The 21,983-nt window shown below is 47.3% G+C and overlaps 1 protein-coding gene across 1 annotated transcript; it reads left to right on the top strand.

Annotated features, from left to right (window-relative positions):
• The first annotated feature begins 1,483 nt into the window (after positions 1–1,483).
• Positions 1,484–12,500, top strand: GDF10 (growth differentiation factor 10). Its single transcript, XM_037056662.1, has 3 exons — positions 1,484–2,225; positions 8,758–9,683; positions 11,596–12,500. The coding sequence occupies exons 1-3, from the start codon at positions 1,910–1,912 to the stop codon at positions 11,785–11,787; spliced, it is 1,434 nt and encodes a 477-aa protein (XP_036912557.1). The 5' UTR covers positions 1,484–1,909; the 3' UTR covers positions 11,788–12,500.
• The last annotated feature ends 9,483 nt before the right edge of the window (positions 12,501–21,983 follow it).

Below are 21,983 nucleotides of genomic sequence, written 5' to 3'. Positions count from 1 at the left end.
GCAGCACCCTAGATCTACAGGAAGAACATCGCTTTAAAGAAGTCCTTTCCTTCTCTCAAAGGAATTCATAAACTTTTTTTGTGGACCTTGGACTTTTTTTTCAGTCTGAGAAAAATGTGGAGACTTCCTAAAAATGTTTTTAATATGCTGGGTTATCAAGATATTTTTAAAAACAACTCTGCAACATAGTAATATATGTACTTTTAAAAGTAATTCATCAGCCCAGGCTGGTGTAGTTCAGTGAATCGAGTGGGCTGCAAACCAAAAGGTTGCCCGTTCAGTTCCCAGTCAGGGCACATGCCTTGGTTGTTGGCCCTGTCCCCAGTGGGGGCCATGTGAAAGTCAACCACACATTGATGTTTCTCTCTCTTTCTCCCTCCCTTCCCCTCTCTATAAATAAATAAATAAAACCCTCAAAAAAATTAACTCATTAAATAACTAGCAGGGGTTTTAACTTTATTGTCACTTTATTTTTAAGAAAAGTGACAAGCCAAAAAGATATTTTGAGAAATGTGAAACAACTCTAGTGTAATGTGAAAATACATGTGAGTGGTAGCTATTGGGGACAATGCCACAAGTATGTTTAATATCACTGTGGTTGGCTGCTGCCTCTCTTTAAGGAAATGCTAAGTTTCTATTACAAGTTAGTGAAAATGAAGATGTAATTTTTTTTTCTCCAACTGAATTCCCAGACCCCCTGATATTCTATCAGTAGACAAGAAACCCTGCTAAAGGCAAAATGAAGTTCAGGACCTTCTGCCCAGGGCTGAGCTCAGGGGCAGTGGGCCCATGGAATCATGACACCCTCATTTTATCCCTAAGCCTTCTATGGAAACCCACTGCTTTCTTGTCTGTCTCCTAACCAGACAACTTGGAAATGCTTTCTAAAGCCATCTGAAACCATGTCCTTTTACTGGACAACCCTGATGACTACAAGTCCAAAGATTAGCAATGCCCTTTGATGTGTTTCTTCAACGACTGGAATCCTTGTCTCCAAATCCAGGGTCAGTTAACCGACTAATTCTGAACTTGAATCGGGATCTTCTTCCAGTTGCCCTTGCTGGTTGAGCCGTGGGAGTAGGTTTTTTGTTTGTTTGTTTTTCTTCTTCTTCTTTTCAAAGGCTGCTCAGGGAGGGTCTGGTCCCCGTTCCCAGCACCCTGGCTCAGAGGCGTACACACTCATCACTTCGCCAGTCCTCACGGGGGAACTACCATCTTGCAATCACATAGTCATCGCACACCATTGCAAAGACAACCGGACAGGTGGGACCCCCTCCAAAGCTCCCCCCGCTTGGTCCCCAGCCCCCGCGTAGCCCCTGCCAAACTGCAGCGCCTACACACAGGAGCCGGCGGGGTCGCCCTTCTCTGGTTCCAAGCAAGGGCGCGGGGAGCGCGCTCACTCACGCCCACGCCTCCTACATTCCAGCCCCACACTCAAACGCGTACCCCTGCGCGCGCGCGCGCCGCCACACGCCGGCGCACGCACCCGCAGCTGGCGAGCACTGCAGTATCCACCGCTGTCCCAGTGGTCCAGGACGCGCAACCAGGTTTCCCTCGAAGGCTCTGCTGGCCGCTCCGCCCCTCCCCGGCCCGCTCCACCCCGCCTCTGGAACCCTTCGAATCCGCCACTCCCTGAGCTGCAAAGTTCCGTGGAGCGAGTCCGTGAAGGCAGCGCACCGGATCGGGCTCGGCTCCACTCCACGCGTCCGGGCGGCCGTGACCGCTGGCCTGGAGCTCTGACTGCGCAGACAGACCAAGCGCTAGGTTGGCCGCTCCGCTCTGCCCTGAACCCCGCGTCCCTTGGCTGCCCCGGGTGCCCCGGCTGCCGGTGTGCCCTCCATCCGCAGCCTCCGGTGAGCCCGAGCTCTTCCTCCTTGAGGAGTCCGGACCTTCCCCGCCGCCATTCACCATGGCCCGTCGCCCGGTTCAGACCAACACGGGACCAGGGTCCCAACTGCTGCCACCGCTGTTACTGCTTCTGGTGCTGCTCAGGGACGCGGGCGGCAGTCACACAGCCCCCTCCCGGTCCGAACTGCCCTTGGCCACCGACGTCCTGGCCGGGAGCAAGGACCCTCAGAGGTTCCTGGGTGACAAGGCTGCCGCTCTGGGTCCTCTCGCCCAGGACATGGTCGCTGTCCACATGTTTCGGCTTTATGAGAAATACAGCCGAAGGGGAGCGCGTCCTGGAGGGGGCAACACGGTCCGCAGCTTTAGGCCCCGGCTGGGTAAGTAAAGGGCATCCCCAAGCTCCTTTTCATTCTCACCTTTCCTCACTTGTTCATCCTTCTACCCCTGTATCTTTGCTTTTTCTCTTCCTCCTATTCATTGTCTCATTCATTCATTCATTCTTTCATTAACTATTCATCAAATGCTTTATACCGGTCTCTGAGCCTCCACTGGGGACACTGAAGTAGCACAAAGTGACACAGAGTTACTGTCCCTAGGGTGCTGCCAAACCTGAAAGGGTGTCACACTTGCTGGACACAGAGCACCCCGTACACAAGGCTTTAAGCACAGGATGGACATGAGAATGGGCTGGGGAAACTCATGGGTGGGGGGAATCATGCCATAGGGATCAGTTGTATTGGCTTTTGACAGATGAGGAGGACTTCAGAGGGCATTTCAGGTGGGCATAAGCCAGTTGTGCTAGAAGTTCCAGGCACTGACCTCAGACAGAGTGTGTGACCCTCTAGCTGGGGGCAGTTAGTGGATCTGGTGGCTGGGGAAGCAGAGTGGACTTCGAAGGCTGTTTGGTGCTTAGATTTGGGTGCACAGTATTGAGACCAGCTGGGCACTGGCAGGAAGTGTTCACACTATGGTGGTTTGAGGAAGGGTCCAGAAGTTTGGGTGGGGACATCCCACCCACCTGGGCAGATACTTTCCCCTGTTCCTACACCTTGACTGGATCTGGACAGAGACCACTTGCTCAGCTCTCCCTGTCTTGCTCAGAGAGCACCACTGGCTGTCTGTCCTCATGGGCTGGACTGCCTCTATAGTCCCCATGCAGCCTAGTGGGAGGTGTGGAGGGAAGACCCTTGCTGTCATGGTGACTACTCATCATCATATAATGCCATTCTAGAACATGGGGGTAGGGGTCCTCTGCAGCGTTCCTGGGGGAGAAAGCCATTCATTAGGAGAAAGACCATCAGGAAAAAATCTCAGCATTGGAGCTAGACATGATTATCATTGGCTCTGTGACTCAAGGTAATGTCTGGCCTCAGAGCCAGGTATGGGAAGCTTGGTCTCACATAATCATGTACTGGGAGCATCTGCCACAGAGAGGCCCTGTTCCCCCATCCTGTCCTGAGCAGACCTAGATGGGCTCCAGTCAACCAGATCTAACTTCACCCCTTGGTACCTTTTAGTGACCACCTGTGGTCCATTTCTGAAGAATTGTTATTAAATTAGGCCACTCAGAAATCATCTAGCATGGATGTGACCTTGGGCAAATCATTTAAGCTCTGTAGACTTGAATGTACTCATCTGTGAATTGGGAAGTTCATGCCAGTATCTTCCCTGTGGGGGTTGCAGGGGAGATGAAATGAGGTAATATATATTAGCCCAAGCTCAGCCCCAGCCAGATTAGGAGGTGGTGCCTGTTGTTCTCCTGGGAGTACAAAGCATTCGTGTTCATAAATGTGTAGGTTTGACCTTGCACCCATTAAGTCAGTCCTCAAACCTTGCACTTGAGGAAAGCAAGGCTGGCAAGATCATTGCTACAACCAGGGTGAGCATCCCCAGTGAGCTCACCCACTTGCTGCAGCCTAGGCATAGAGATACAGTTTATCTCTGTTTTCACAGAGTGGGGGGTAGTATAAGTAATAGTGAAGCAGAGGATTGTTAGCCTTGAGAAAGACCTTGAGACATTCCTTCAGATCTAGCTCTTCTATTTTTACAAAGAAGGAGATTGAGGCAGGGGATAGGGCTGTTCACAGTGACAATACTTGGCACTTTCCATCTGCTAGGCCAATGCTCTTTTAATTGTTATCTCTCTCCCCCCATTTCCATCAGAACTACCAAGGTTTGGAAGACAGGTGGAACAGACAATCTGGGAGATTATTCTGAACTAGTCTGGGACTGTCTGACCAACTTAACATTCTTGTTTGGATCCAGTAGACAGCCAGCTACTGGCTGCGTGCTATGGTGCACATCACTCAACCCCTCTGAGCATTGTTTCTTGGGTGTACAGTGGGGTATGAAAATCAAGTGGAATAGGGTGGGGTTTGTGCCTGACATAGAGCAAGACCCAGCAACTTAGTTTCTCATCCCCTCCCTTGGTTCACTTAAATTGTTTCTTACCCAGCCCTTCTCCAGCCCTCAGAGGTGCCTGCTTCCTGACCCAACTTTGAGGAAGTGTGAGCTTGGACAGGTGTCTCTCATCTTATGGATGAGGCAAAACAGTGGGAGGCTTCAGCTCTGGGACTGGAACAAGTCTGATCAGTGATGGTGGCGGCTGCCACCTCAGTGGGGTGGCACCTTTTCCTAACAACAGATGTATCAGTCCCTGCAGCTCTTCTGGCAGCAGAGCTCAGGTTCCCAGCAAAGGCTGTGAGCTGTCTGGCAGGGTCCAAATCTTCAGTCTGATCTGGACAAGTATAGGGAACTAAACTTCCCTATAACTCAGCTTTTTTCACTTCCAAAATTGGTCTAATAATTTTTCCTTTCCTATGAGGTTTTTAAAAATGATCTGAAATATGTCAAATGTTTAAAACAATGCCCGACACATCTACGTGTCAATAATTTATTATCTCCTATTATTATTACTGCAGGCACTCCTCTCTCACTTCATTGTTCCCTGAAGTACGTTTTGTTCCCTATTAAGTCTTCATCAGTGCAGAGAGCCTCTGAACCTGATGCTAAAGGTTAAGATTAGACAACCCCACTCCAAATGACCTATATTTAAACTTAAGCTTTCCACCTACTTGTGTAATATTGAGCAAGTCACTTAAGCTCTCACAGGTTGATTCCTTTATTTCTAAAAGGAGTGTAATAATACATACCCATCTGTCAACAGTGCCAAAAGTCACATTCATTTCATTTCCCTAAGTCATTCCTAAACACCTCAGTAGGTAGCAGGTCCTGTAAGCTCAGATGACACAAAAATGCATAGACTATTGGCCCTGCCCAGAAAGCTCAGGAGCTGATGCAGAAGGTAGGAGTGAGCAGACTATGGGCTGCAGGACAGGTGGTCTGATGTAGTGACAAAGGGCTGGGGGTATTCTTTGGGGGCCCTAAGGGACAGCAGGGAAAAAGCCCTGGGTAGGGGCCAGTGAAGCCTTCATAGAGCAGATGAGACCCCAGAAAGATTCCGAAAGGGAAGGTGGTGTTTAGGCAGTTACAGAAGTGAAGCAGTCCACTTTGTGCTTGGCCTTTGGTTTCAGTGAGGAAATAAGGTGAGGAGAGAGGCAGGGGATGGAGGTCAACCAGTAGGCCAAATCAGGTCATCAAAATCTTAAGTTTCCTATGGGCCATGTCAGTGTGAGAGGGAGGGAGAAAGGGGAAGAGAGAGAGAGAGGGAGAGGGAGAGGTGGGAAGAGGGAGGGAGGGAGAGAGGAGAAAGTGGAGAGGGGAATGAGAAAGGAAGGAGAGGCTTAAAAGGCAGAGACAGGAAAGAGAGAAAAGAAAGGTTATAAAAGAGGTTCTTACTTGAGAAAATCTAGAAATCATAGAAAATCATAGTAAAGAAGTCATCCCTAATCACACACCCAGATGTAACAGAGTTAATTATATATAAAAACATATATATAATATGTATAAAATGTATATTTATGTATAATTTTATATATACACATGTACAAATGTATATATGTAATATTTTCTTCAGAATTGTATTTTCAACATACAGGTAAAATTTGTTACATCTGTATTTGACATTACCTTTTTTTTCCATTACCAGTCACCCTGGACTTTATGCTTATTTGCTATTTGCATTTTCTTGGTGTGGAAATTGCTTCTTGTTTGGGGGATTCTTGTCTTTTTCTTACTGATTTATAGAGGTTCTTTATGTACCAAGGACATTAACAGTTCACCTGTAATGGATGATTTCCTTGTGAAACATGAGTGTAATCTGAGGGTTGATGGTGCTCCGGGGTCACAGTGGCATTGGAGGCCATGCCCTGGATGGAGCAGTGGCGGAAGGATGCAGAGTTCAGGATGGCTATGGACAAACAGGGTGCTAAGCTAAGGGGAACTGGAAGTATTTAGATGCAGGAGGGAGAAGAGACCCTGTGAATCCTCAGGCTCCTGTTGAGCATGAGACAGGGACTCAGACACAGTACTCTGAGTGCAGCAGTAGCCCATGAGGCCACATGGCCAGTATGTTCTGAGCATGTGCTAGGTGCTAGGCACCCTGCTTCAAGCTCCAGAGATGATCTTACAATTTTAGGCAGTTCATACAATCATTCTACCTGATTTACAGGTGAAGAAACTGAGGCACAGAGACATTCCATGACTTGCTTGAGGCCCAGAGCTAGTATGTGATGAAAGCAGGATTTCCACCCTGACTCTGGGGCTTGAAAAAAAGACCCTTGGTTCATATTCTTGGCCCTACTCAGCAGCAGCCCTGACAGACCCTCTGTTTTCTTCCTCCAGCTAATGTTGGTGCTTATGTCTTCAGCAGGGGTTCTCACTCTGGCCATCCTGATGACTGTTTGAGAGGCAACAGGTGACAGAACAAACCTCTAGGTGGCTTTGGTTCTGTTTCTATAGTGTAGAGCCTTTTGCTAATGGAAATAGACAGAACTACCAAAGACCCTACTCTTCCTCCATCATTCATTGTGTGTTTCTGAGCCCTGACTGTCACTCGGGCCTTGTGTTGTTATCTAGGGATACAGCAGTGAGCAAAGCTGGAAAAGCCCCTACTCTCTTGGGGTTTGTGTTCTGAGGGAAAGAGAAACACTAACAAAGAAATATGTATCAGGATATTGGGAAGCAACATGAAGACAAATGAAGCAGGGTACCATTTAGGTGCCTCACTTTAGATGGGGAGAGCTGTATTGTTGGTGAACTTTCACCCCACCCACAGGTCAATCCAGGTGAGGCAGATTATACAGCCACTACCCACCAGAGCTTCCCAAAATTTTCTAATGGTTAAAATCTCCTAGTATGCTGGTTAAAATACAAATTCCTGGGCCCCATCATTCCAGACTTTCTGAATCATGTCCAGGAGAGGCAGGACAGTGATCAGGGAAATTTGGGAAATGCAGGACTCCAGACCACAAGACTCAAGGCTGCAGTGTTTGAGGAAGCCAAGTTTAAAAGTTCATTAAGACTGACGTGCACTGCTCCTTATCTGTGGCACAGGCCACCCCTTGCTGGGGGTGCAGGGGCTGCCTCAACTCTCTGAATTTGCTCTGACCATTACATAAGGTAGGGTCTTTAGACTGTCACCTAAGCCTTGACTGGCTTAGGATCTCTGTAGATGTATTTTTCCTTCCTTCCTTCCTCCTTCTCATAGTCCCTTAAGAACACTAAAAAATTCTCAATTGAAGTATGCAAAGTAATCAAAGTAATATAATCAAAGTAATCTTAAGCTGAAAATTTTAGTTAAAAAAAAAATCCCAGCTGGTCCCATGGGTGCCCCTATCAGAGAACCTGTGGCCCCAGCACACACCCATTGTAGAGCCCAGCATCCCTGCACCTGCTTGCATTTTATGCTGTGGAACTCAGTTCCTCTCTCAACTCTGCCCAGAAGACTGACACTGGCAGCAGGAGGGAGGCAGCATGTCTGGCCACTTCGGTCTCCTGCTCATCTGCAGCATCTCATGAGGGCCTCAGAACAACTCCTGCCTTCCGTTCAAACTCTGGAGAGTACTTGGCCATCTGGAGAACTCATGCTGCCAGGCCAGATAGCTTCCTGGGGCTGCAGACCAGGGGTCTTGGCCCTGGCACCCTAAGAGTACACTTGGTAAGACCAAGAGAGCAGGAAAGAGTGGTGACTGACCACCCAGGATGCAGGGGCCAGAGTGTTCTCCAGACTCAGATGTGCCATTTGCAAGATCCCAGTCCCTATCATGGTTTAGGCCTCTGGAGCAACCTGGATATTGGAAATATTGTTGAGTGAGCTTGTGCAACCCTGATTTCTTTCTTTGTAAAATAGTTTTTTGTGAAACAAACTTTAAAAACCTTGGGCTGAACAAATAGTAGACACCCAAATGACTGCTTTTTAGCCATTTTCTTCAGAAGTCACTCAGAATGCAGGGAAAGTATATATGGGGCTATCTACATATTTCATCTCATTTGGAAGAAAGGCTGCATTTAATATCTGTAAAGGAGAGGGCTGTGAAAATACAGGAGGGGCTGTTGTCTGCAGTGCTTGCACCTGACCTGCACCATCCTGAACACCTGATCACCTGACTCCCTGGTCCCCTTATCTCATTAATGAAGGTGTTCATTTGTTCATTGAGAGGTATTGGAGTGTATGTTTTGGGGTGGGGGAGATCTGACAGGAGTTTTAGGGTCCAGCAGGTCTGAGCACCTACCTTGTCTGCTGCTGCATTTCCCTTTTTGCAATGGGATATTGGCAATCCCCTATCTCTGACCTTAATTTCTCATCCATTCATTGAGTATAACACAGGCACCCCCTCATGTTAATTTGAAAATTACATGAGGTGAGGACAGCTGGGCTGGCCTGGAAGTGCTCCCTAAATGGGTGTTCCTCTTCCATCCCAGCCCTAGCATCACCTAGAAGACCCTATGGCACATGGAGGCCTAAACAGGAGAGAACCTAACAGGCTGTGGTCTGTCCTTCCCTCGCAGAAGTGGTCAACCAGAAGGCCCTGTATTTCTTCAACCTGACTTCCATGCAGGACTCGGAAATGATCCTCACAGCCACATTCCACTTCTACTCTGAGCCCTGGTGGCCCCGGGCTCGTGAGGTACCATGCAAGCAGCGGGCCAAGAATGCATCCTGCCGCCTGCTGCCCCTAGGTCTGCCTGTACGCCAGCACCTGCTCTTCCGAAGCCTCTCACAGAACACGGCCACACAAGGGCTGTTCCGGGGGACCATGGCCCTAGCCCCCCCACCACGGGCCCTGTGGCAGACCAAGGACATCTCCCTCATAGTCAAAGCGGCCCGTCAAGATGGTGAATTGCTTCTCTCTGCCCAGCTAGATTCTGGGGAGAAGGACCCTGGGGTGCCCAGCCCCAGCCCCCATGCACCCTACATTCTCATCTATGCCAATGACCTGGCCATCACAGAGCCCAATAGTGTGGCGGTGACACTGCAGAGATATGACCCCTTCCAGGCTGGAGACCGGGAACCTGGTGCAGCCCCCAACGGCTCCACAGATCCCCGTGTCCGACGGGCCACACAGGCAACTGGGCCTTTCCAGGACAATGAGCTGCCAGGGCTGGATGAGATGCCAGCACAAATTCCCCGCACCCAACACTACCACAAGCATGTACTGTGGCCCAGCCCCTTCCGGACACTGAAGCCCCGGCCAGGGCGCAAGGACCACAGGAAAAAGGGCCAGGATGTATTTGTGGCTTCATCCCAGGTGCTGCACTTCGATGAAAAGACAATGCAGAAAGCCCGGAGGAAGCAGTGGGATGAACCAAGGGTCTGTTCCCGGAGGTACCTAAAGGTGGACTTTGCAGACATTGGGTGGAATGAATGGATCATCTCACCCAAATCCTTCGACGCTTACTACTGTGCAGGAGCGTGTGAGTTCCCCATGCCCAAGGTAGGGTGTGCTCCGTTGCACCCATTTTCTAATTGTGACTCTCATACTACCAAATCCCTCTTCCTTGTGACCTTTTTCCTGTCTATAAAATAGGGATAATAACCCCTCCCATCTATTGGAGGCCTTGGAGACCTGGAATAGGTAGGTAAACAGAGGTCCCAATGTGGTAGCCTGTTGGGTGGTTTCAGCCCACAGATGGATAAGGTTGGGCTATGACTTGGTTGAATATAAATTTTAAATTGGAATATTTCTTCTTTTGGAAAGTGGAGAATGTGTCTCCTTGTGTGTTTGTGTTCCCACAAAACAATCTACAGAGGTTGAGTAGATGCTGCCCCCTGTAGACAGGACAGGTCTTCAAAGGACCCTCCTCACCAAGGCTCTTGTTTTTGTTGCTGGACTGGACCTCAGAGCATTGGTGTCTGTGACTAGCACAGAGCTGGTTCCAGTGGCTTCTCAGTGAGGACTTCCATCCCCCTTCCTCCCACTCAGGGCAGTGACCACAGGACAACTAACTCCCACTGTGCAACCCAGTATCAAAACACACAGCAGGGGGCTGTTTGCCCATTGTGCTAGAAATGTTTTCAGGTTCTCACCTTCCATCCAAGCTGGTCATCGTTCTGTTTCTCTCTTTCTCACTGCTGGAGCTGTGGTGAACCAGTAGCCAGATGATGTTGATTCGCCTCAGCGTACACTATCCTCCAGCTTAGCTCCTTTGCTGAGTTCCATGTCATGCCTTCTCCTTCAAGGAAGAAAGTTGGTACATAAATTCAGTTCTAAACTAGATCAGCCATCTGGGAAATCCCAGACCCAGAAGTAGGGCAGCATTACCCTGTTTAGAAATTAAGGGGCTTCTTCTCAAAGCTGAGCATGTGCAAGAGAGAGGAAGTGAGGTGTCTGCTGGTAGGGTCTCACAGATTCAGGAGGAGCACTCAGCAGGCTCCAGCTGGCTGACCCAGCATTTATCTTGTCAGTCTGGCTGGCTGTCTTCTCACCTTCTCTGACACCAGCCTGAATCCCACAAATCAGATTTCCTTGGCTCACTCTCCTCCTGCTTCCCATGTAGGAGGCCTTTCTCTTCAACACATGATATATAAAACTCTTTGGTTGGCAGTGAGCTGAAGCACATGTGGCTTGGTCCTGTTCATCTTGTCAGAGGTGCTTAAGGAAGAGCATTCTCTGTGTTTGCTGCTGTGACCCAGAGCCTTCTGGATGGGAGAGGTTGCGTGGGGAGGAGAAGAGAGCAACTGTGGCCCTGTCAAGCATGTTGTCCAAGCCTGGCTATAGTATCTTAGGGATCTTAGTCAAGTCATTTTAAGCCTCAGTTTCTTCACCAGTAAAATTTAGTTAATGCCCACCCTACAAGACTAATTTGATGACAAAATGGAATGACGTAGGTGAAGCAGCACCTAACACTGCAGTTAGACCTTCCCAGGAAATGTCATTTTCCAGCCCCATTGCACTGGCACACACATGTGCAGGCCTTCCCCTTCATGCTAGGAACACTATCACATGGAAACATGTCTGTACACTTCAGACTGAGAAACCTGGGCAGCTGTGGCCCCAGGCCAAACTGGGTAGACATCTCCTTAGGCCTTCCCTCTAACCACTTCTGCTCTGTTCCAGGCACTTCTTTGGGATGTGTGATGAGCAGGTGCCCCCAAGTGACCAGTGCCTTGTAGGCAATGCCACTTCCCTCACAGAGGCTGGAGGAGCAAGAAGGCTCCAGGCTCTTGCAAACCTCCCAGGGACTCAGTCTGTGGCTGACTTCAGAGGAAAGGGGCACCAGCTCTGGAATCTCACCTTTTCTTCTTGGTCCTTGTCTTTTCCAAGGGCTGAGTGGAGAATATGCAGATGGCACAGTGGGTGGGTGGGGCAGAGCACAGAGGTAATTTGCTCCTTTCCCACCTTGCAGATCGTGCGCCCATCCAATCATGCCACCATCCAGAGCATTGTTAGGGCCGTGGGCATTGTCCCAGGCATCCCAGAGCCCTGCTGCGTTCCCGACAAGATGAACTCCCTTGGGGTCCTCTTCCTGGATGAGAATCGGAATGTGGTTTTGAAGGTGTACCCCAACATGTCTGTGGAGACCTGTGCCTGCCGGTAAGACCAGTGCTCCAGAGTGGAAGAAAATCTCCACCCCATGGTCTGCGGGATAACAACCCTGGAGCCCCAGAGCGAGAGCTTGACTAGTGGTACAGCTGCAGAGGCAGGACAGAACCCACAGACAACCTTGCTGCATCCCAGGAGGATCTGTCTCCCAGGCCATCATTCGGGGGGTTTTATTGCTGGTGACTGAGCCCTTAAAATTCCAGCCTGAACCCCCTGAAGGAATCTGGAAATTAGCCCTGGCATGAAGGCTGTCCATCCCCTTTGCCCTGTAGGCCTGTAAACCAAACATGTCTACACTGTTGACTTTTGTGGTCATCATCTGATGACCTTCAAAGAAGACTGCACACCGGATGACACTTGCTTCTTTCACATGGAAATAACCTCATTTAAACAACGTTTAAGACACTTTAAAGCACATATTAATACTGGCAAACAGGGCCTAAATAATGATAAAAAGGATTCTTTTTTCAAACTTCACTGCAAAGCTTTTAGACATATGATATGCAACGATAACCAATTTTGGCTTCTTTTTCTTAATATGTATTTTATTTTAAAACAAAAACAGGGGAGTTGTAATCATTTCCCACAGAAGTAATCTTGCTGGTTAAATATGCATTGTTTAAACATGCTTATTGAAATAACATATGCAGTAATATCTTGCAATACTAAAAAGTAATCAAGATTTTTTATATTTTTATAAATTATACTTTCTATACCGTAGATTGTGTGTTATGTGTTTTTATGGAAAGCTAATAAATTAGAGGTACAGTGGTATCTTGAAAACTGAATGTCACCCTTTCCAAAATACTGATGGATCCCATCTATAAGCATATCATCTTGGTACACAGCCTCCTTTAGGATCAACTGAGGCCTTCTAGGCCATCTCTACATCCTTATCTCTGCTCCAAACTCCAGAAACAAGCATCTAGATTGCCATTCAGAGTCCTGCCCACCCTCTCTCATCCAGGCAGAACAGTCACTTCACAGAGCTTCCTTATATTCTTAGCCTCAGAGGGACCAGTGAATGATTGGAAGGTGTCTGAAATATCAAAGGGAACATTTGTGGTTGCCTAGTCACACACTTTTTACTTGGGGTATTTGAAACAGGAGATTCAACATAAGTGGTTCCAGTTTTTCCTGCATACAAGAAGAGCTCCCTAGGTACTGGAATGTCTGCTCTTCTCTGTGCATGTTTGAAGAAAGGCTACCCTGTTTACTCATCATCAACTCACCCCAATCTAGCCTCCCCCAAAGTCTCCCTTGTCTCTAAGTTTCCATTGGTTTACAGCTATAGTGACTGAAGTTGATTGACAGGCATTTTGGAAGGAAAATCTGGGTGTGGGGAAGTGGTATAGCTGGGACCTGAGAGGAAGACAAGGCCCCCAGTCTTACTTGGAGGATATTGAGAAGCTGGGAGCTCCTGGAAAGGACTTAGAAAAAGGAAAGAAGCCCAAGGCACCTGTCTTAGGTTGGGCTCCTGAGATCAGGGTTTCTACACAGGGATGTCTGAGGAAGTTCTCCCAGGAGAAACAGGTACAGAATAGGTACAACAGGACTGAAGAGCAAGAAGCCAAGCATCCCAGCCTCATCTAGATCCCCTGGAGAGCTCTGGAACTTAATTACACCTCAGGGTTAATATGGCCTTGACAAGGGAGCTAGATGTTCAGACCCTCCCCAGGGTCTCAGGCTGCCACAGAGGAACTTTGGGAGAGAGGAACAGAAACTCTGAGGTCTCTGACACTCTGCACAGGCAGCCTTTGAAGAAGGCTACAGTGGCAGCTACCGGGTGCAAAGGGACCAACAAGAGAGTACCCAGAACAGATAGGTAGGGGGTTCTGAGGTATTCCAAATGGTCCTGGAACATGTGTGTGAGCAGCTGCCCTGGGCACATAGCCCTGCCTCTTGGCAGAGATCAAGTGAAATGAGGGGCATCGTCCTTATTCTTGCAGGAATTGCACTGGGACTAGTCGTTCATTTCAAGTAGCTATGAATTGCTGGGATGTTTCATATGGGTCTGCCAACTTAGAGCTTGGTTTGTCATGTCTAATCCTATTTGGAAGATGACAGGATATAAGTTAGTAGAAAAATAAGTATAAGATATGGGGCTTGATGAGGCTCCAAATACCTTTCTTCTCAATATCAGATTCCTTATTTTTCCTTCTTCCCTTCAGTTCCCTCTCATTGAACTCCCTTTCCATTACTTGGTGAAAGTGGGGTGTCCTATAATAATCCTATCTTATTCTTTCTGACATTTTCAGTTTCTGGGAGATTTTCTGAGTCACCATAAAATCCTAGAACTCCTGTTTCATTTCTGGATTATGAGGGTGAGGGAGCAGGTTTGGAGGGCCATGCTGGGGTCCATCCATGGGCAGGGTGATGTATGGTATTCAGTGGTGATGACTTTGGAGTTTGGTGGAAGGAGCTAGTGTCCTCAGTGATCCCTTATAGTTGTAAAGCACCATATAGTCTATATGTGGTATTTTATTCAGCTTCACAACAACCTTACAACTCACTGCCCAGTTGGTGCCTCAGAAAAACAGGCTCAGCATGGGTAATATGGCCACCATGTCTTACCAAGACCAAGAGCAATATCAACTTTGACACCCAAGGTTCCCTGATTCTGGTGCTGCCTTCAAGCCTCCTGGCCAGTGACCCTACTACCAGCCTATTAGGGTTGTCCCAATGGCAATGACTGACTTCACAGTAAAGCAAGGTTTAGAAAGAAATCTATATATGAAATAGTTTTTTCCCCTTAAAACCAAAATATCAATATCACATTGTCACAAGGGCAAGAGGTTCCAGCAAACAGCCCAGGTGTGCATGTCTCCCTGAGGTCACTCAACTGGGTCTGTGTTAATCTGTAGAGAACACTGTGGTGGCCTGCCAATGGGCCCTATTTCTTAAGTGATGCATTCTCTGAAATAAGGTAAGGCCTTTATTAGATTAGTCTATGTAACAAGTATAAACAGTACAACTGAAAGCTAGTAAATTTAAGGTGGGGAGAAAACACGGGAAAACTGATACAACCATTTTATTGAAGAAGTGAGAAAAATGAGCTGAGACACTACCAGGTACTTTGCCTGAGTTGTCCCAGTAGGTGTTTCTCTATGTCTAATTCATTCATAAAATGTCATCAGAGCTATAGCCTATCACTAATGCTTCTTCTCTGGCCTGGGTGGAGGCAAAGTCATGCTGGAGCAGTCTACAGCAGTCTGGGGTAGGGTGGGAGGACATGAGGAAGGGAATCCAGGGAATGGAGATGGCTCCACCAGGTTGGAAGTGCTGGACTTGTCTGAGGGCATAAAGACATTGCAGGTATCGTTTGTGTAAAATGCATTTGATAGCACCTATGCCAAGGAGGGCTGGGGTGGGAGGTTTGGTGGGAAGACCAGAAGGGCAGAACCAGCTCTGAGTGTTAATTGTGCACCAAAACATTGAAGTTACAGTTCAAGGCTATTTCCTTTCACTAAAACTGGAAACATAAAATCCTTCCCTGGTAAACTGATACTCCTGAGATTTCTGTTCCCCTTCTCACTTCTCCCTGCCTGAGGTAATAATGCTTGTTTAAGCTTTGGTCCACTTTTCCTTCTCACTCAGGTTTAATTAAGTCCCAAATTCTTCCAATCTCTCCCAGCAGTCTTGGTTGTATGAGTAGGGGATGGGTGAGCAGAGGAATGGGCTTGTTTATTTATTCACTTCTTTACCACCAACTAAGTGCCAAATACCATACTAGGCAATATCTACTACTTTATCTCTTGGCAGGCTTTTACAAATTTCCTGTTTTATCAAAACCAGTGTGTGTCAGAATCACCAGGTTGCTGGGCTTTGTCCCTAGAGTTTCTGACTCAGGCCAGAATTTTCATTTTTAACCAGTTCTCATATGCTGCTCTGCTGGTGGTGATCCAGGGACCACACCTTAAGACCCACTGTACTAATAAATGTGCTACCACCTGGGAACAGTCCTGAGACAGGGAGAACTTACCCTGTGCCAAATGGGAAGAGGATCTCAGTGAGGCTAGGCTTGAGCCTGAGAAGTGACCACCCCCTGCTTTCCCTGGCTCAGGCATTCTTATAGCCTCTAGGTGGTGCCAGTTTTTATTCCTCTGAGGGATGTGTGGATGAGTGTGGAACTTGAGAAGCTCACAGAAGGACTTGTGTGTTTTCCTATGTGATCAGGCCTCCTAGGACAGAAGGAGTTCCTAACCCCCTAGAGACAGCTGTATCACAGAAAGTCAGGCAGATTATGTCCCACCCCTATAAATGAAGGTTGATGTCAATGTTTGCTGGAGGGAAGAGCTTCAACAATCCTTGAAATAAATGGAAGTGGCCAATCTGCCTCTCTGAATCATTAAATTATACTTCTCCCGTAGCAATTGCACATGATGACAGAAGTTTTGATTAAAAATCATGGCAATACAGTAATACTTAACCATCTGGGCATATAGATGGGGATGAGGCTGAGCTGGCAGCCACCAGAGTCAGCTAACCAACACACCATGTGGAACACTCTGATGGGTTCAAGGATACACACAAAAATGAGCAAGGAGGCCTTCCCAGAAGGATCCTCAGCTCCATTGTGAATGCAGGGCTATCTCAGTAGGCACACCAAATTGCAAGAAGGATGTGCAACTAAAGCCAACAGCAGACAGCAGTCCTAGGATCCTTTATCGTGGTTGTCAGACAAATCTAACAAATGCCATTGCTCAAAACACACAGGCTGCATGGTGGAGGAGGGTGCTGAGCAGAAATTAAGGGCAGGCAGGATTAGCATCGGTGATGACAGAGAGGAGGAGCACATGAGGCATTCATAACTGAGGGCAGAAGGAAAGAGAGAGCTGTCCCAGGGGTGACACAAAAGTAACCGGAAGATCCTATTTCATATTGACTAGAGCAATAAAGACTGCTTCCGGAAAAACACCAGGCATCTGTGGACTCCTCTGGTACCCTCCCTGGACACAGTGCACCACCAAACAAAATACAGCCTGAGCACAGCCCTAGCCAGCTGAGGTGAGAGGTGCTACTGCTGTACCTTCTAGAAGGCTGAAGTCCAGACACTGGTGTGGCTCATTGAAATGTGGGGAAAAATTTGTCCTGCTCAGCTAGCCATGCAAATAAACATATTTGTGTGTATTAAATGACTAAAGACTAGAGAACTCCTGGTAGGGGGTGGTAAGACAGGGGCTCTCAGGCTCTGTTAATGGGAATGATCATTAAAACTGTGGTTCTGGAAAGTGACTTTGCAATGTTTACCAAGAGGTTTGAGAACATTTACATATACTTTGCTGTATATATTTCACTTAGGATGGACTGTCTCAAGAAAATAATATAAATCCTGCCTGGTATGGCTCAGTGGATTGAGTGCCAGCCTGAGAACCAAAGAATCACCAGTTCAATTCCCAGTCAGGGCACATGGCTAGGTTGCAGACCAGGTCAGGTCTCCAGCAGGGGGCATGTGAGAGGCAATCACACACTGATGTTTCCCTCTCCTTTCCTTCCCCTCTGCCTAAAATAAATAAATAAAATCTTTATTTTATTTTTTAATAAAATCTTTATCTTTAAAAATAATATAAAGTATAGACTATAATAATATGTGGGGGCAACTTTGCCAGCAAGTCCCCCTGTCCACCACAGATGAAAGTAACACTACCAAGACATGATCTGCTTGGGGAGGAGAGGTGGTCAATCTCTCAGAGGAGAAAGACCAGGAGCCCCTTCCTCAATAGTTTTTATTGGGTTGTAATACACAGGAATACAGGTGGCAAGAATCAAACAGTAGATAACATTTCAAAGAAATCAGATGCTTAGTCTGAGTCAGTGTCTGTCAGGAAAGAGGGTTGCAGAAACTTTGGGAGACATACTCATTTCCTGCTCAGACACTTATCATATGAATGAAAACACTCTTAGCAAAGCAGGCTTCACAGGACTTTTAGGAATTCTTTCTTATGCCTGATCATGCCCGATCCCGCCCTAGTCGGCAAGAGGCTGCACTGCCTCCCCCACCACAGGTTTTCAGGCTTAAGTGGATTAGAGCCAGGAAGTGCTTCTCCCCGAAGACAAGGGGACTCAGGCCATGTCAAAATAGCCAGGGAGCAAGGGTCCATCACTCCCTCTTTGTTGCAGCCCCCCGAGTCCTTCCATGATGGCCTCCCAAGTGATTGTGTCTGGCTTAGGTTGTCCCTCCTTTGAGGAGTCTTACCCATCTCTGACCAACTGACCATGCATTGGGGGCAGGGGGATTAAGCAGAGGCAGCATTTGCTACCAGAGACAAGCTTTGTCTCCTTTTGGCTCGCATTCCGGAGGTCGCTCACTCATCCTTGGCTATGGGAGGCAGTTACAATTCCTGAAACCAGGCAGAGCAGTTCCCAACAATAATATGCAACATTGCAACATTATCTTAAGAGATAATCCAATTGCCCTATAGTTGGAGAGTGTTGAATACATTAGGATGTATCCACATGGTTGGGTATTGTTAACTCATTAAATATTAAGTATATGAAAATTTTTTCATGGCATAGGAACATATTTATATAGCCCTCAGTGGTATCTCCCGGTCACCAGATATAGACCCCTCTGAGGACTCATCCCAGTGAGACTCATTCCTTGCTGCCAGTGATGTCAACCGCACCTATGCCAACCAAGGCATTGCATTCCCCTGATCCCAGTGATTGGCTGAGGTGTGAGCAGATGACCTAATGAGGAAGAGGAGCCACCATGAGAATAACTGAGACTTCCTGGAAAAAAAAGGCTCCCCCACTGGTTTATGAACTACTTGCTGCAGCCTTCTTTCCAAGACATAGATGGAACATGAAAACCACACAGTGGAAGGCAGTTCTGAGAATGGAGAAAATACCGCTACAACTTTGCCAGTACTCTGGACCAAGTTGTACTAAAGCCAAGCCTTTGCTGACCTTTTCAGCTTTCATTTGTTAGCTATACATAGTCCATTCTTCTTAAATCTGTTAGGATTCTTCTTTGCAACCAGCAACAAAAGGGGCTCTATATGGCACACTTTGATACTTTTTAACTAGAGCTAAATATACATAACATAAAATTCACCATTTTAAGTGTACACTTTTGTACACTTAAGATTCAGATTGCTGTGCAACCATCACCATCATCTATTTCCAGAACTCTTTTTTCACCTTGCAAAACCAGATTAACCTGTGCCTATTAATCAATAACTCCCCATTCCTCCTTCCCATAGGCCCCTGGCAACCGCTATTTTGTGCATTTGACTATTCAAGTTACCTCATGTAAGTGGAATCATACAATATTTGTCCTTTTTTGACTGGCTTATTTCACTTTTCATGTTTTCAAGTTTGATCTATGTTGTGGCACATATCAGAATTTCTTTTTTTAAATGTTGAATTATATTCCATTGTTTGTGTGTTTCTATTCAATTCTTTATCCATTCATTGATCAGTGCACACTAGGATTGTTTCTACCCTTTTGGCTATTGTAAGTAATGCTGCTATGAATGTGGGTATGCAAATACCTCTTCAAAATCCTGCTTTCAATTCTTTTGGGGATGTAAAGAGAAATGGAATTTGTTGTGGACCCCTCTGCCTGGTTTCAGGAATTGTAATTGACCCTCTGTGGCTAAGGGCCTTTGGAATGCAAGCCCCAGGAGACAAAGCTTGTCTCTGGTAGCAAATGCTGCCTCAGTTTCCTCCCCCTGCCCCCAAAGCTTGGTCCGAAGTCAATGACAGGTAAGATACCTCACAATGGGGTGCAACCTAAGCCGACTTGATCATGTGGGAGGCCATTATGGAAGGACTCGAGGGAGGGGGCTGCAAAAAAGAGGGAGCAATGGACTCTCACACACCCCCCCCCCGGCTTTGACAAAGCCTGAGTCCCCATGTGCTCTGGGAGAAGCCCTTCCTGGCTCTAATCCACTTAAGCCTGAATATCTGATGGGGAGGGGTGCAGCTCCTTGCCTTGCTAGAGCATGTCCTGGGGGAAAATCTGGCAACACAAACACTTGCTGATAAACCTGTGAAATCTGCTCTGCTAAGAGTGCTTTCATTCATATGTTAAGGGTTCGAGAGGAAATGAGTTCTGAGTCTCCCCAAAGTTCTGTAACCCCCTTTTCTGACAGACATTGACTCACACTAAGCCTTCAGATTTCTTTGAAATGTTATCTACTGTTTGATCCTTTCACCCTGTATTCCTGAGTATTACAACACAATAAATGCCCCTAGAGGAGGGGGCTCAACACCTTTTTCCTCTGGGAAACTGGCCACCTCTCCTCCCCAAGCAGATCACATTGTGTCTCAGTCATGTTTACTCTCATCCGTGGTGCACGGGGGGACTTGCGAGCAAACTTGCCCCGACAGGAATTACTCAGTCATATAGTACACAGTTTGGAGGAAGAGAAGAGAGATGAATGATATTTTATGGCTCAAATAAGGTAGCTTCTCCATGAGGCCCCAGCAATGGAAGGCTGCTGGCAGAAGAGGGATTGGTCCTTTGTATAAGGACCCCTACTTTTTCTGGAAAACACAGAACAAGTACCAAACCTTGTTCCTTAAAAGCCAGTTAAGGGGGTCTGTCCAAATGGGCTAAAGCCCATCTGTACAGAAAGGTATCAAGGTCTCTGAAGTCACACTACCTTGAGGAAAGTGGACTGGTGACCCATGTTCCCCATAACAACCTAGAGTTTTGTGATGAGAAGGTAGAATGGGATCGGGATGTGACCACAGCTGGACTCTTCTCTCCACCCAGCCACCTGCTATAAGGACGTGCCTTCTGGAGAATGGTAAGCTTGGGAGTGTGCCTAAGAAAGCTGTTACCTTGGTGCACAAAGGGGGATATCACAGAGTCCTGGGCAGAAGGCTGGACTGGCCAGGTCATCACAGCAACTTGTCATGAGCATTTTTTCATGATGTAGTCTTTTCTATAAGTCAGTCAGGCAACTGCACAGCTAGCTGCCTGTTGAGCAGCCTGGCACCAAGGAATAGACAAGAGTCATACACAGTTACTATGCTATTCACTCAGCTTTTATAGAATGCAGGTTCACTCAAAGTAGAACATCAACATACATCAATATCCTACTCACACTCTTAACAATCTATGAAAACTATAACACAAACACACAGAGAACAGTCAATGTGGGATAATGAACCTGAATCCCAGAGTCTCAGTCTGCAGGTTTGGGAGATAGCACGGTGGGCAAGGGAGTTGTCAGTGTCTTTCAAGGAAGGATCTCTGGATCCAGGTGGGCAGTGGACAGATGAAGTCCTCAGTCCAGCAGGGCAGAGTCTTGGGCAGCCTGTGCCAAGGGAGATCAGCATGGCATGGAGCAGCATCTTGGTGTGTGGAGCTCAGCTGTCTCAGCTGTGGTCTAGAGCCTGCCTCAGTTATACCTTGAAAGTGGTGCACTCCACCCTTCTGGGTCTCTCTTTTTTTTATTTTAATTTTTATTTAATTCTTGTTCAAGTACAGCTTTCTGTCTTATATTCCCAGCCCCGCCCCCCGCCCAGTGCTCCCCACCTCCCTCCCACTTCTGCCCTCCACCTTAGTTATTGTCCATGTGTTCTTTATACTTGTTCATGTGAGTCCATCCCCTTTTCCCCTATGATTCTCTCCCCTCTCCCCTCTGGATCCTGTCAGTCTGTTCCGTATTTGAGTGTCATTGGTCGTATTTTGCTTGCTTGTTTGTTTTGTTGTTTAGATTCCTGTTAACGGTGATATCATATTGTATTTGTCTTCTGGGTCTCTTGATAAGTGTCTTGGAACCTCTGATGGCAAGTGGGGAATTTCTCCAGGAGCCTATCTATGGGTGGTTTCTCTCTGCAGATAGGGCTGTTCTGGTCATGTGTGCAGATATCTTAGGTGTGTCTCCTTTCCAGATATGTCTGCTCTGACTTAGGTAGTTTCCCTCTTGAACCAAACTGTCATGGCTGACTGGCAGCCATCTTGGTTGACACAAGTGACTCCATTCTGTTTCATACACTTTATGCTATCTTGACCAGCCCAGTGCCATTTTATTGGTCCTCCTCTCCATACAGCTGTGTTCAAACAGTGGTGAGATGTGTTCAACCCATGCTTAATAGCAAAGCCAGGGGTCATGGGGAAGGAACAGCAGATGGGACCTGCTCCCCTCTTCCAGCAAGAAGAAGCTGGACTGGTATCATCTCACCTCTGTCTCATGTGGACTAAATAAATCTACAGTGCACTTGGACAATTCA

Source organism: Sturnira hondurensis, unplaced genomic scaffold, assembly GCF_014824575.4.
Source record: "Sturnira hondurensis isolate 20B ecotype Veracruz unplaced genomic scaffold, ASM1482457v3 Scaffold0009125, whole genome shotgun sequence".
Classification (NCBI taxonomy): Eukaryota; Metazoa; Chordata; class Mammalia; order Chiroptera; family Phyllostomidae; genus Sturnira; species Sturnira hondurensis.
This window is presented reverse-complemented; position numbering and strand designations above follow the sequence as displayed.

What these genes read in the sequence shown, in the direction of transcription:
- GDF10 (XM_037056662.1), top strand. Translation starts at nt 1,910, where the DNA reads ATGGCCCGTCGCCCGGTTCAGACCAACACGGGACCAGGGTCCCAACTG. An exon ending in CAGCTTTAGGCCCCGGCTGG is followed by an intron (nt 2,226 to 8,757) that starts GTAAGTAAAGGG and finishes CTTCCCTCGCAG; the next exon opens with AAGTGGTCAACCAGAAGGCC. An exon ending in GTGAGTTCCCCATGCCCAAG is followed by an intron (nt 9,684 to 11,595) that starts GTAGGGTGTGCT and finishes CCCACCTTGCAG; the next exon opens with ATCGTGCGCCCATCCAATCA.